At 29.6% G+C, this 15103-nt stretch overlaps 1 protein-coding gene and 3 long non-coding RNA genes across 4 annotated transcripts in view; 2 read left to right on the top strand and 2 right to left on the bottom strand.

Moving 5' to 3' along the window:
* The window catches only part of LOC111616756 (coiled-coil domain-containing protein 40-like), a 31219-nt gene extending 27548 nt beyond the window's left edge, over window positions 1-3671 (bottom strand). The window contains exons 1-3 of the mRNA XM_023358129.1: window positions 3411-3671; window positions 1857-1955; window positions 638-721 (exon numbers count right to left, since the gene is read on the bottom strand). Coding sequence (XP_023213897.1) covers window positions 638-721; window positions 1857-1943 — 171 coding nt within the window. The 5' untranslated portion in view covers window positions 1944-1955; window positions 3411-3671. The remainder of the gene's footprint in view (window positions 1-637; window positions 722-1856; window positions 1956-3410) is intronic.
* Window positions 3672-3693: 22 nt separating this feature from the next.
* Window positions 3694-4564, top strand: LOC111616759. The gene is made up of 3 exons (XR_002755310.1): window positions 3694-3851; window positions 3971-4169; window positions 4272-4564. It is a non-coding gene; the product is annotated as an uncharacterized LOC111616759 (long non-coding RNA).
* Window positions 4565-9726: 5162 nt separating this feature from the next.
* Window positions 9727-12571, bottom strand: LOC111616753. Its single transcript, XR_002755308.1, has 3 exons — window positions 12454-12571; window positions 10900-10998; window positions 9727-9764 (listed from the first exon to the last, which is right to left on the bottom strand). It is a non-coding gene; the product is annotated as an uncharacterized LOC111616753 (long non-coding RNA).
* Window positions 12572-12736: 165 nt separating this feature from the next.
* LOC111616754 lies at window positions 12737-13607 on the top strand. Its single transcript, XR_002755309.1, has 3 exons — window positions 12737-12894; window positions 13014-13212; window positions 13315-13607. It is a non-coding gene; the product is annotated as an uncharacterized LOC111616754 (long non-coding RNA).
* The last annotated feature ends 1496 nt before the right edge of the window (window positions 13608-15103 follow it).

The following is a 15103-nucleotide window of genomic DNA, read 5'->3' as shown; positions in this document are numbered from 1 at the left end:
TAAATAAAAAAACCGAAGTCAGAATATATACAGTCGACCTCCCTATAACACTGTTGATTATTCCGTTTTATATGAATTCCATGTTGTACGAGTCACTTAGATTTTACAAATACGTGAGCCGTTCACAGCCCGGCACACGTATTTGTAAAATCGAAGTGACTCGTACAACATGGAATTCATATAACACGGAATTAACAAGTGTTATGGGGGGTCGACTGTATATCATTTTCTATCTCAAAAGTTTTAGGTATTACATATACAGTAGAGCGTCGTTTATCCGAATCAATTGGGACTGGGGTTGTTCGGATCTTATTTTCGGATAATCGATTATACACGAAAAAATATATTAACCTATCCCGTGTTGAAACTTTTCTCCGTTGCGTGTCGCTTCGCGTTGAATTTTCGTCGATGTTAAGCTTAACGTAAACTTTTTAAAATAATAATCGTGGCTATTGTATCGTTAAAAATGATTTCTTTATGTTTTACAAACGAAATAAATACATTGAAAAATATAAAAACAAAAATTATACTTTAGGCCGACTGGAATTATTTCGGATAAACGACGCTCTACTGTATTTATTTCATTATGACATTAATAGATAATTTGTTTTTGTTAAAAAAACAAGATGTTTCTTACTAATCCATTCAGTTCATTTCTAGCTTCTTCCAATTGCTTCTGATAGAATTCTTTTACATTATTTTGAAAATTTTCCAACAAAATCTATAAGAAAAATTGTTTTAGAAAATTATATATATTATACAAAATTATATATATTAGTATGTACTGTATAATGTATATTACATAATATACAGTCAAATTCCGTAGTTTCGTTATCGGTTTATGCAAAGTAGATTTGCGGTTCCGTGGTCAAGGATAGGCATTTCAATGTTCAGGACTTAAGATTGTTTTTTTACTCTTTCGCCCTCTGGGCACTAGCCCAGAGGGCGAAAGAGTAAAAAAACAATGGGCCTTTTAATCAAGCCCATGACTGAAACCCATGGGTTCAGTCAGACCCACGATGGGAACAGCCAGAATGCGAGAGGAGAGGCCCAATTAAAAAATGTATCTTGAAAGAATACCCATTAAAAATTCTTTGGCTTTTTCACTTGCTCAAATTTGATCTCGGGTCCCCAGTTATTGGTCGAGCGAATAAAACCACTGAACACTAATATTGGTTGTAGGTTTGCGCCTCACCAACGGCTGACCACATGAAAGTTTTCCGGATTTTCTTCACGTGTCTTACATCTATGTAGAACCCAGTTTCCCATAGAAAGTCTTCCCGAGAAGCATCATGTTGACAGATCGCCCTCGTGTTGTGTTGTCTTGTTCCATCAATAACCGTTTTATCTAAACTCTAATGTCTGGGACAGATTTGATAAAATGAGGAGAGGCAAGGGAGAGAGCAGGGGGTCAAATTACAAAATTTTCTCTACAAAAGAAAATTTTGTAATTGTTTTGTAAACCGAACCCCCGATCAACTTACTACCAATGTTCAGTGGTTTTATCCACTCGTCCACTTGGCTACTCGGCCGTCAGGAGTAAGGAGATTGGGAAAGTACTGTTATGGCTTTGTTGGTCAGATAACTTATTTGCGTACCAGGAAGGATTAATAGAAGTCAATATAGAAGCTATAGCAACTGAAGTCCTTAATGAAACTTAATAAAATTGATTATTTGAAAGCTTTCCCTTCTAAAAAAATCTTAAAATTCAATTTCAAGATCATCGCAATGGAGGAAATTTGACAGACTGTATTTTATTGGAAAATACCATAAAATTAAGTTACATCTTAGGCGTTTTATATACTATAAATTCAATGTTTTAAAAATAATGTAAATAATCGAAATTCGATAATTACATGATCTGGATGCAACGAAGCAAACTCGTTCGGCATTGTCATTGCTGGTAAATCTCCAGCTCCTTTCATTTTTTCAAATATATTCATTGTATTCTTCGACTTCCAATTTCATAAATATAAAATAAAGTTTATTAGATATCGTTCGTTATTTTTGCAAACTATATATAACTTTTATTTACGATCTTTATTTGAATTAAGAATTTTCTTGTTAACAGATTTTTACTGTTCAAAAATATCTGTTAACAAGAAGATACGTATACAATAATGAATACGTTTTACTTTTAAAATAAATTCATAGGCGAATTAAGACCTGGGTCCTTGGCATAGAAGATTAGGGTCCTTCTACATAACTTTACGACATCATAAACTAATGATTTATTTAAAAGAGTTGTTTATAAATCATGATATACAGTTACTTTATTTTTTTCATGATTTCGGGATCCTAGGTATGCTCCTCGCGTGCCTAGCAAGAAATCTAAATTCTGTCATGGATGAAAAATGTACATGTCTCTGAGTAACATTGTAGATATAATACTAATTATAACTTATAACCCGTCGAGAGGGGGAGAGCTGAGGATTTTTCTCCAGGCTCGGAGAAAAATTTAGGTGGTCATAGTGATTGCTATCCATATAAACTAGTGTTATTTTTACTAACAGAAAATAAAATATTTATTAATAAAGAAACATTTTACGTATTTTATTTGTTCAAAAACAAAATGGCAAAAGCGGCCTGGTCTATCTTGACCCCATACAAGCTCAAACACGGAGCAATTAAAATAATAAAAAATAAAAACAAAAAGTCACGGTAGAATATCATCTGCATGAATTCGATTTTAACTTACTTTTAGATTTAAAATTAAACGATTATAGTACTAGGACTAACCAATAGATGTAATGTACAGTATATTCAGAGTATTAGTAGAACAAAAACTAAGTAGCAATAAATAAACTATAAATGCGTGTAAATTGATCATTTTTTAATTTTAATTTACTGAATGAGAGGCTAATAACAGGCTACTAAATATTATTAAAACCTAAGTACTGTATTATTAAAAAATACATATTTAATCGAATAAAACGTTTTTATTTGATATTTAAATATCAAAATAAAAACGTTTTATTCGATTAAATTATTATTCTTCCTTCAGTACAGATATTTTTGAATACCACAAAAATTTTTCTTCCCTCTAACTTAAATTGAAAATAATCTTATTTTAAGATTTTAAATAGTATAAATTAATAATTAAAGACAGTATATGCTCTCCACCTCAAATTAGTACTGTAGTGTACATCATACTTTTCCTTTAGCAATAAAGTCGTGCAGCTCATTTATTAACTGCTTTCAGGGGAAGTTCTGAATTGAAATAATGTGACTTCATATATAGTTAATCGAAGCTTCCAGTGCCTACGATTTCCTGGTCTCGATTTTCATATATCTAACTCGAGATTAAGGAAGAACACACACACAGACGACAGTAGGAATTTATAGGTCTGCAATTTTTTTCAAATTGCAACCCAAAAAATAAAAATTTGATTGTACAGTACTTGTCTTACCTTTCGTTCCAAGTTAACTGCAAAGTTCGTATTCGAAAAAAGCACTTTCGAATTTTTTTCCGTTTAAAACCGAAATTATGTTTATTCGAATAATTTTTAAATTTATATTTTAGAAGCGTGGCTTAAATATTCTTGAAATAATTTTTTAAAATGTCGCTATATAATTTTTATATGTACATAATATTTTCTAAATTAATGTAATTACAGTATTAATATCAATACAGAATACAAAAGTGTTTAGACTATATTAGTTTAGTTTTATTGATTAAAGCCTAGCCTCGAAAAGTCCGGCGTTTAAATATTTGGTTATTAAAACTCGGACTTAGTTATTATATACCGGGTGTAACTGAACTCTGTGCCAATATTTCAGGGAAAGAGTCATTCGTTCACACAATTCGCAGTTTTCAAGAGATCAGCCGCACTTATTTGATTCGATAGTAGGTATGTAAACGCAGAAAGTATTATTATTAATTTACTTAAGATATTTTCTCGCGGTCGAAAAGGAAATTTTATTTGCAGTTATTTAGTAGTAAAAACTTTTATTACACCGTTTACGGCAGATTGTCTTGATGAAGATGGCATCTGTGCCCGAGGTTTGCAGAATGTAGGCTATATATCTCATTCAAGCTGCTAATTTTCGGAGGCCCCAAGCGCGCGCTTCTTGTGCCTATACTACGATGATCGCTGCTGCAAAGATGGACGATGTCACATATTAAAACATGATAGGCTTACTTTATACGTTTAAGATAATAGGACAAGGTAATACCTCTATTACTTTATGTTTTGATATAATGTATTGATTATATCAAATAAAAATTATTTAAAGCGTTGTTCTTCGCTCGTTTTGTATTCATTTTCCAGAAATAGTCCAGAACTCACAAAGAGGTGGCGGCTGTATCATGAGTTCTGCCCAACGAGCTATAATATACTACATAGAATAATGCCATGTTTACAGAAAATTGAATACACGTCCGCCATTTTCTTTTTAGTCAAGGAGACGTGCCATTTGTGCTGTGTAAAGGCAACGATTATATTCTAACTCGTTGTGTAAGTGTGAAAAGAAAAGGAAAACTTAACACTTAACTGAGATGGTGCGAATCAAAATGAATCTACTTAGTTATTTTGTTTTAAAAGTAAATAACAAGATATTTTTTTCTTTAACCCTTTATTTAAACGTTTCTAAACAAGACAAGATATTCTGTATGGATAAGTTAAATACATTTCTAAGCATTCTTAATTTTACTTTCCTGGTTGTTATGTATACATTACAAGTATTGGAATCGTGTCAAATTTGACCCTCAGAGATTTTGCAAATCTCCACGTTTTGAGACTATGAACCCAAAAAAGTTAAAAAGAAAAAAATATTTCGCTTATGTGGGTGTTGAAGTCTATAAGAAACGAGATTTGGCAGGGTGATGTGTATAAGGAGCATTGATACTATTAAATTTTAGTGATTAAAGGATGAAGGGGTGGGTAGATAGAGGGATGTCGTGTGTTCCAGACAGGTCGGACTTAATGATGTTATTCGTTATTAACGTTTACAATTTTTGTTGTAATAAAATTCATCACTAGCCTCAAAGTTAAGCTTTTTGCCATTCGATAATGATTAGAAATATAAAAAGTTATTTTTTAAAATAAAATCTCACAACAGCCGGGAAAGTTAAGCAACTCACTATTGGATTTTTCACAAGCTGCTAGATTTAAAATATGGTTGTTTTAAGTTTCTTTTTTTTTTTTTAAGAAAGCTATGTTAATATTTCTTACCGGCAACATATTTTAATAAAATTAGTTCTAGACGTGTGTAAATGACAACGAATAAAAGGTTAGTTCATGTTAATATACTTTTGTTATCTAGAATTATGCATATCATGCATAATTTGTAGGCCTACACATCCTAATGGTGCAGTTTCTACATATCAGTCTCTTGCACTTAATGGCATGTTTTTTTTTTTGTCTATTTTTGATAGGCAAATGCAACACTTCTTCCATTTCCCACAATTATTAGCTCCCAATTTCCTTTTAGAAGGATTTTAACTTCAACGTGGTTCATAACACGACAAAAGTCAAAATATAGTTTTCATTGTAAATATTTTCACAAGTTGAAATCAAAATTTTCCCAAACAAACTATAATTATAATAAAAACACAAGACCACTACTTACATTCTGCAAAAGAAAACAAAACAGTCCGAAAAAAATCAACACCACACAGCATGGCACCAATCAGATTAACCTGAGTATACTATAAATAAACAATCATATGGCTGAGAGTAAAGCCTTTCAAGACCTGCCACAGATTATAAAAACATTGTTATATTGAGGGTTAAGAACTATACTTACCACTTTAAACTCTGATCTTATCTTCTTTATAATGAAATAAAATCTAGAAAATAACTAAATTTGAGATGAAACAATCTAGATTTAGATGAGAAAAACATTCCAATGTGACAATCCTGCCCAACACCTGGTACAGACTTCAATGTTTTGACTTAAAGTAAAATAGCAGTCAATAGTACTTGTCATTGCCACTAAGAGTGCTGTATCTAAGGCCACAGCCACTCTATATAGTATATACTAGTTTATTGATTCTGCCCCAACCCACTATTATAACAATCTGTCAGTAGTTAGTTCATTCATGTTCCTCAAACTGGAGAAGTCATTGCTTCAAAATTGTATCAAACAATAAATTATTCCTTAATACTTTAACCTGTTAGGGTATTATTCTGTTATCTTGGATATCCTGATTCGATTTTGCAGTGCAGTACGAGATTTGCTCGTTACTTTGGAAACATTCATCTATAGGCCAGCATGGGACATGATCCAAATTTCAATACGATGAATAATTTAGTTATTTTTGAAGAGTTAAAACTAAGTTCTGAGAGAGTAAGATTTATTGAAGATAACTAGAGCAATATTTATGAATATAGTAATTTTAGTTAAAAGTAAATGACAACAAAACATGGGCACAATGAAATTTATTAAATGAATAAATCTTATACAGGTTTTGTGAATAAACAATTCCAAATTTGAGATTTTCATGTTTTTGTAAATCATCTTGATAAATTAAAATTGACATAAATATTACAATTTTTATCTAAAATATTGCATTTTCAGAACACATCTGATTATACATTCAGCATTATTATTATTAATTATTATTATTCAATATTTTTTATTAAGTACTGTCAATTTATTTCTAACAAATGAGTATTTTTACTTGTTAAAATATTTATCAATATAAAAAAAGAATCAACGATTAAAACTGGATAATCATGAAAATTCTTGATATTTACATTTTATCTTTTACTTTTTTTTACATTTCTCTTTTGTGAAATATTATTCAAAATGTCTATTTAATTTCCCAAAATTTAAATCTTCAAGATTTATTTTAATCAAAATAAAAACTTAAGATGAAGCATTTGCTTCTGTTAAATAACACAAATAACATTAACACAGTTATTTATTCTGAATATTAATAAAGAAATGAAATTTATTATTATAAAATTATCAAAACATAAAATTCAATCTTTCTGACCTTTTAAATTTACAAATAATTGAGTTTTTATGTTTGCATTTTCATAAGGTTCATTAAATTTAAATATTAAAAGTTCTTAATTTCTATGTACAGGGAGTAATACAGCTTAAAAAAATCTGATTGCATATCAAGCTAATGCATTAAAATATAAATTGACTGCATATTATACAGGGTGTTCAAAAAGTTTCTCTGCAGTGGGTATTGTAGGTTATACTGAACCAAGACACCATGCACATGCAAACATCAATTAAACTGCCTATATGCCAGCTGTGGAATAGTGGAGCAGACACAATGCCTCCTAGTGTATAAGTATCACCCAAAACCAATTAACAAGCTGAAAGGAGTGACCACAACCTACAATACCTTCTGTGGAGAGACTTTTTATACATCCTGTATAAAGTATATCAATACTGCAAAAGTAACATTATTCTCAAATATATTTTTTAATTTTTAGTATTTAAATATACATGTATGTATATAATAAAGATTTGATTTATATACTGATATTAACTTAATAATTGCAATTTTTAGAATTGATTTTTGCATTGCACTTTTTAAACTCTGTTTCAACTATACCACCATATCCAATGTATATATAAATATATATATATATTTTTTAATTTTTACTTTTTTATTCAAAATATTTATACTTAAATTTTACAAACTCAGTACGAAAAAAGTCATAATAAGGAATATTTATAATGAAATATTCTAAATATAAAATGCTTCAGCTGATTTTTAAAAAGTTTTTTTTAACAGTTTATATAGAAAAAACAACTAAAAGGATTTAATTACAAAAAATCAGTTTTATGTAAATTCATTATCAAAGAAACAAATATAAACTTATATTTTTTAATAAAAAACACTTAATAAAGTGTTTTATTTGAAGACCATGATAAACATATGACATTATATAAAGCAATGCAATTAGACATACAAAGACAGTTAAATAAAAATGATGTTATCAAACTTAAATTTGATAATTTATTAATGTATATTTTAAGAATATGTATTAATGAAAAACAGGATTAAGAAAAAGATATATAGATTTTCTTAATAAAGAAATATTTTTTCGAAAATTATATAATTAACACAAGATTCACATGAAAATTGATAGAAGATAATGTTCTTGAATAAAAAGACTTGACTTTGTTTAATATATTCAAGAACACAATGAACGGAGATTTGGATTAGTATATTGTGAATTTCAAAATCTTTTATAAGGAAGACAAATAACTGGGATTAATGATAATATAAAATACACCTGTAAATACAATATCAAGAATTAGCAAATGCAACTTCTCAATACATTGTATATCTAAAAGTATAAATCAATTCATTGATTTCCAAAACAGTTATTAAAAAAACATTTACTTACTACAATAATATTAGGCGTATTTAGAATCTTCTAGAAGTATAACAGAAATACAAGTATAGTTTTTCAAACATTAATTTTGAATACATTAATTCAATCAAAATAATATTACAAGGGAAGACATTTTATAATTGCATGATTAATTACAAATTATATGTTGTCTGTATAATGATAATAAATGGCAATTAAAACTAATGATAAATATTTGGAATGGCCATAACATCATATTATTATTATTTCAATAATAAAACTTTCTTCAACATCTATAATCTCTGAAATGCATACGAACATATCTTAACTGTAAATTCTCACATCGTCATAGAAGTTGTGCATTAAATTACGGTATGGACAAGGATAGGAAACATTCATGATGTGCATCAATTTTGAGATGGATGACAGTTAAAAAAATAACACTTTGATTCTAAGCTTTTATATGAAAACTTTAGGGTGAATTTGTGGTATAATTTGTAGAAAGTAAAAGCTTTCTACAGAATGTTAAATGGACCACTTCTTAAAACTAAATATTTTGGCATACTTCATTGTCTTTGAATAGAAAATTCAAATATATGTTGCCTGAAAAATTCCACAAATATGCTGCTTGAAAAATTCTAGATGATCTGCATTACCTTTGATGCACCCACATTTATCTTAAGAAAAACATTTTTCAATTGCAGCAGATATAATGTCATATAGTATTATTCTTTTTTTGTCTTACATCTCAAGTCAATCTGCTGGCACTTTTTTTAAAGAGAAGCAGTATATTTTAAAATGACGACACATTTGACGCACCTATACAGGAATGATAAAAATGTAAATTAATTACTGTAATTCAATTTTTTATAAATACTTTTACTTAAAGTTAAAATTTGTTTTCTATATGCAAATCAATATAATAAGAATCTCAAATTATGAATAAAACAAGTAATAAATTCTCTATTTCTTAATTTTAACACAATCATCAGTACAAAAAACACAAAGTAATACAATTAGGACAGATAATTATAACAACTTGTCTAATGATTCTCAGTTTAAATCTTAAGCTGCTAATTTAAATAACAAAGGGAATATGTCACAAGAAATACTCATAACTGTCATTTTATAAGAATTTAAATTAAAAATGGCCTAATTATTAAATTTAATTTAATTAAGAATTTAGATATACAGTCTATAGCAACATTTAACAGAACAAGAAAAAATATTGGATAGAGATTAATTGTTATAATGAGAGATGTTAAAAAAGTATGTATAAAGTTTTAACCTTACAAAGCTAGACAACATTAGAAAAACATATAGTATTATTAGTCTCCACTAGTATAAGATTTAAGTAATTTTACTGCATATTATTTCTATAATATACAGTATATTAAACATCAAAATCCTTACTCAATCAGAATCTGAATCTTTCNAGAATTCTTTTACATTATTTTGAAAATTTTCCAACAAAATCTATAAGAAAAATTGTTTTAGAAAATTATATATATTATACAAAATTATATATATTAGTATGTACTGTATAATGTATATTACATAATATACAGTCAAATTCCGTAGTTTCGTTATCGGTTTATGCAAAGTAGATTTGCGGTTCCGTGGTCAAGGATAGGCATTTCAATGTTCAGGACTTAAGATTGTTTTTTTACTCTTTCGCCCTCTGGGCACTAGCCCAGAGGGCGAAAGAGTAAAAAAACAATGGGCCTTTTAATCAAGCCCATGACTGAAACCCATGGGTTCAGTCAGACCCACGATGGGAACAGCCAGAATGCGAGAGGAGAGGCCCAATTAAAAAATGTATCTTGAAAGAATACCCATTAAAAATTCTTTGGCTTTTTCACTTGCTCAAATTTGATCTCGGGTCCCCAGTTATTGGTCGAGCGAATAAAACCACTGAACACTAATATTGGTTGTAGGTTTGCGCCTCACCAACGGCTGACCACATGAAAGTTTTCCGGATTTTCTTCACGTGTCTTACATCTATGTAGAACCCAGTTTCCCATAGAAAGTCTTCCCGAGAAGCATCATGTTGACAGATCGCCCTCGTGTTGTGTTGTCTTGTTCCATCAATAACCGTTTTATCTAAACTCTAATGTCTGGGACAGATTTGATAAAATGAGGAGAGGCAAGGGAGAGAGCAGGGGGTCAAATTACAAAATTTTCTCTACAAAAGAAAATTTTGTAATTGTTTTGTAAACCGAACCCCCGATCAACTTACTACCAATGTTCAGTGGTTTTATCCACTCGTCCACTTGGCTACTCGGCCGTCAGGAGTAAGGAGATTGGGAAAGTACTGTTATGGCTTTGTTGGTCAGATAACTTATTTGCGTACCAGGAAGGATTAATAGAAGTCAATATAGAAGCTATAGCAACTGAAGTCCTTAATGAAACTTAATAAAATTGATTATTTGAAAGCTTTCCCTTCTAAAAAAATCTTAAAATTCAATTTCAAGATCATCGCAATGGAGGAAATTTGACAGACTGTATTTTATTGGAAAATACCATAAAATTAAGTTACATCTTAGGCGTTTTATATACTATAAATTCAATGTTTTAAAAATAATGTAAATAATCGAAATTCGATAATTACATGATCTGGATGCAACGAAGCAAACTCGTTCGGCATTGTCATTGCTGGTAAATCTCCAGCTCCTTTCATTTTTTCAAATATATTCATTGTATTCTTCGACTTCCAATTTCATAAATATAAAATAAAGTTTATTAGATATCGTTCGTTATTTTTGCAAACTATATATAACTTTTATTTACGATCTTTATTTGAATTAAGAATTTTCTTGTTAACAGATTTTTACTGTTCAAAAATATCTGTTAACAAGAAGATACGTATACAATAATGAATACGTTTTACTTTTAAAATAAATTCATAGGCGAATTAAGACCTGGGTCCTTGGCATAGAAGATTAGGGTCCTTCTACATAACTTTACGACATCATAAACTAATGATTTATTTAAAAGAGTTGTTTATAAATCATGATATACAGTTACTTTATTTTTTTCATGATTTCGGGATCCTAGGTATGCTCCTCGCGTGCCTAGCAAGAAATCTAAATTCTGTCATGGATGAAAAATGTACATGTCTCTGAGTAACATTGTAGATATAATACTAATTATAACTTATAACCCGTCGAGAGGGGGAGAGCTGAGGATTTTTCTCCAGGCTCGGAGAAAAATTTAGGTGGTCATAGTGATTGCTATCCATATAAACTAGTGTTATTTTTACTAACAGAAAATAAAATATTTATTAATAAAGAAACATTTTACGTATTTTATTTGTTCAAAAACAAAATGGCAAAAGCGGCCTGGTCTATCTTGACCCCATACAAGCTCAAACACGGAGCAATTAAAATAATAAAAAATAAAAACAAAAAGTCACGGTAGAATATCATCTGCATGAATTCGATTTTAACTTACTTTTAGATTTAAAATTAAACGATTATAGTACTAGGACTAACCAATAGATGTAATGTACAGTATATTCAGAGTATTAGTAGAACAAAAACTAAGTAGCAATAAATAAACTATAAATGCGTGTAAATTGATCATTTTTTAATTTTAATTTACTGAATGAGAGGCTAATAACAGGCTACTAAATATTATTAAAACCTAAGTACTGTATTATTAAAAAATACATATTTAATCGAATAAAACGTTTTTATTTGATATTTAAATATCAAAATAAAAACGTTTTATTCGATTAAATTATTATTCTTCCTTCAGTACAGATATTTTTGAATACCACAAAAATTTTTCTTCCCTCTAACTTAAATTGAAAATAATCTTATTTTAAGATTTTAAATAGTATAAATTAATAATTAAAGACAGTATATGCTCTCCACCTCAAATTAGTACTGTAGTGTACATCATACTTTTCCTTTAGCAATAAAGTCGTGCAGGTCATTTATTAACTGCTTTCAGGGGAAGTTCTGAATTGAAATAATGTGACTTCATATATAGTTAATCGAAGCTTCCAGTGCCTACGATTTCCTGGTCTCGATTTTCATATATCTAACTCGAGATTAAGGAAGAACACACACACAGACGACAGTAGGAATTTATAGGTCTGCAATTTTTTTCAAATTGCAACCCAAAAAATAAAAATTTGATTGTACAGTACTTGTCTTACCTTTCGTTCCAAGTTAACTGCAAAGTTCGTATTCGAAAAAAGCACTTTCGAATTTTTTTCCGTTTAAAACCGAAATTATGTTTATTCGAATAATTTTTAAATTTATATTTTAGAAGCGTGGCTTAAATATTCTTGAAATAATTTTTTAAAATGTCGCTATATAATTTTTATATGTACATAATATTTTCTAAATTAATGTAATTACAGTATTAATATCAATACAGAATACAAAAGTGTTTAGATTATATTAGTTTAGTTTTATTGATTAAAGCCTAGCCTCGAAAAGTCCGGCGTTTAAATATTTGGTTATTAAAACTCGGACTTAGTTATTATATACCGGGTGTAACTGAACTCTGTGCCAATATTTCAGGGAAAGAGTCATTCGTTCACACAATTCGCAGTTTTCAAGAGATCAGCCGCACTTATTTGATTCGATAGTAGGTATGTAAACGCAGAAAGTATTATTATTAATTTACTTAAGATATTTTCTCGCGGTCGAAAAGGAAATTTTATTTGCAGTTATTTAGTAGTAAAAACTTTTATTACACCGTTTACGGCAGATTGTCTTGATGAAGATGGCATCTGTGCCCGAGGTTTGCAGAATGTAGGCTATATATCTCATTCAAGCTGCTAATTTTCGGAGGCCCCAAGCGCGCGCTTCTTGTGCCTATACTACGATGATCGCTGCTGCAAAGATGGACGATGTCACATATTAAAACATGATAGGCTTACTTTATACGTTTAAGATAATAGGACAAGGTAATACCTCTATTACTTTATGTTTTGATATAATGTATTGATTATATCAAATAAAAATTATTTAAAGCGTTGTTCTTCGCTCGTTTTGTATTCATTTTCCAGAAATAGTCCAGAACTCACAAAGAGGTGGCGGCTGTATCATGAGTTCTGCCCAACGAGCTATAATATACTACATAGAATAATGCCATGTTTACAGAAAATTGAATACACGTCCGCCATTTTCTTTTTAGTCAAGGAGACGTGCCATTTGTGCTGTGTAAAGGCAACGATTATATTCTAACTCGTTGTGTAAGTGTGAAAAGAAAAGGAAAACTTAACACTTAACTGAGATGGTGCGAATCAAAATGAATCTACTTAGTTATTTTGTTTTAAAAGTAAATAACAAGATATTTTTTTCTTTAACCCTTTATTTAAACGTTTCTAAACAAGACAAGATATTCTGTATGGATAAGTTAAATACATTTCTAAGCATTCTTAATTTTACTTTCCTGGTTGTTATGTATACATTACAAGTATTGGAATCGTGTCAAATTTGACCCTCAGAGATTTTGCAAATCTCCACGTTTTGAGACTATGAACCCAAAAAAGTTAAAAAGAAAAAAATATTTCGCTTATGTGGGTGTTGAAGTCTATAAGAAACGAGATTTGGCAGGGTGATGTGTATAAGGAGCATTGATACTATTAAATTTTAGTGATTAAAGGATGAAGGGGTGGGTAGATAGAGGGATGTCGTGTGTTCCAGACAGGTCGGACTTAATGATGTTATTCGTTATTAACGTTTACAATTTTTGTTGTAATAAAATTCATCACTAGCCTCAAAGTTAAGCTTTTTGCCATTCGATAATGATTAGAAATATAAAAAGTTATTTTTTAAAATAAAATCTCACAACAGCCGGGAAAGTTAAGCAACTCACTATTGGATTTTTCACAAGCTGCTAGATTTAAAATATGGTTGTTTTAAGTTTCTTTTTTTTTTTTTAAGAAAGCTATGTTAATATTTCTTACCGGCAACATATTTTAATAAAATTAGTTCTAGACGTGTGTAAATGACAACGAATAAAAGGTTAGTTCATGTTAATATACTTTTGTTATCTAGAATTATGCATATCATGCATAATTTGTAGGCCTACACATCCTAATGGTGCAGTTTCTACATATCAGTCTCTTGCACTTAATGGCATGTTTTTTTTTTTGTCTATTTTTGATAGGCAAATGCAACACTTCTTCCATTTCCCACAATTATTAGCTCCCAATTTCCTTTTAGAAGGATTTTAACTTCAACGTGGTTCATAACACGACAAAAGTCAAAATATAGTTTTCATTGTAAATATTTTCACAAGTTGAAATCAAAATTTTCCCAAACAAACTATAATTATAATAAAAACACAAGACCACTACTTACATTCTGCAAAAGAAAACAAAACAGTCCGAAAAAAATCAACACCACACAGCATGGCACCAATCAGATTAACCTGAGTATACTATAAATAAACAATCATATGGCTGAGAGTAAAGCCTTTCAAGACCTGCCACAGATTATAAAAACATTGTTATATTGAGGGTTAAGAACTATACTTACCACTTTAAACTCTGATCTTATCTTCTTTATAATGAAATAAAATCTAGAAAATAACTAAATTTGAGATGAAACAATCTAGATTTAGATGAGAAAAACATTCCAATGTGACAATCCTGCCCAACACCTGGTACAGACTTCAATGTTTTGACTTAAAGTAAAATAGCAGTCAATAGTACTTGTCATTGCCACTAAGAGTGCTGTATCTAAGGCCACAGCCACTCTATATAGTATATACTAGTTTATTGATTCTGCCCCAACCCACTATTATAACAATCTGTCAGTAGTTAGTTCATTCATGTTCCTCAAACTGGA

The sequence above is a fragment of the Centruroides sculpturatus genome, unplaced genomic scaffold (genome assembly GCF_000671375.1).
Source record: "Centruroides sculpturatus isolate CEXI.00-Female unplaced genomic scaffold, Cexi_2.0 scaffold2039, whole genome shotgun sequence".
NCBI classification, from domain to species: domain Eukaryota; kingdom Metazoa; phylum Arthropoda; class Arachnida; order Scorpiones; family Buthidae; genus Centruroides; species Centruroides sculpturatus.
This window is presented reverse-complemented; position numbering and strand designations above follow the sequence as displayed.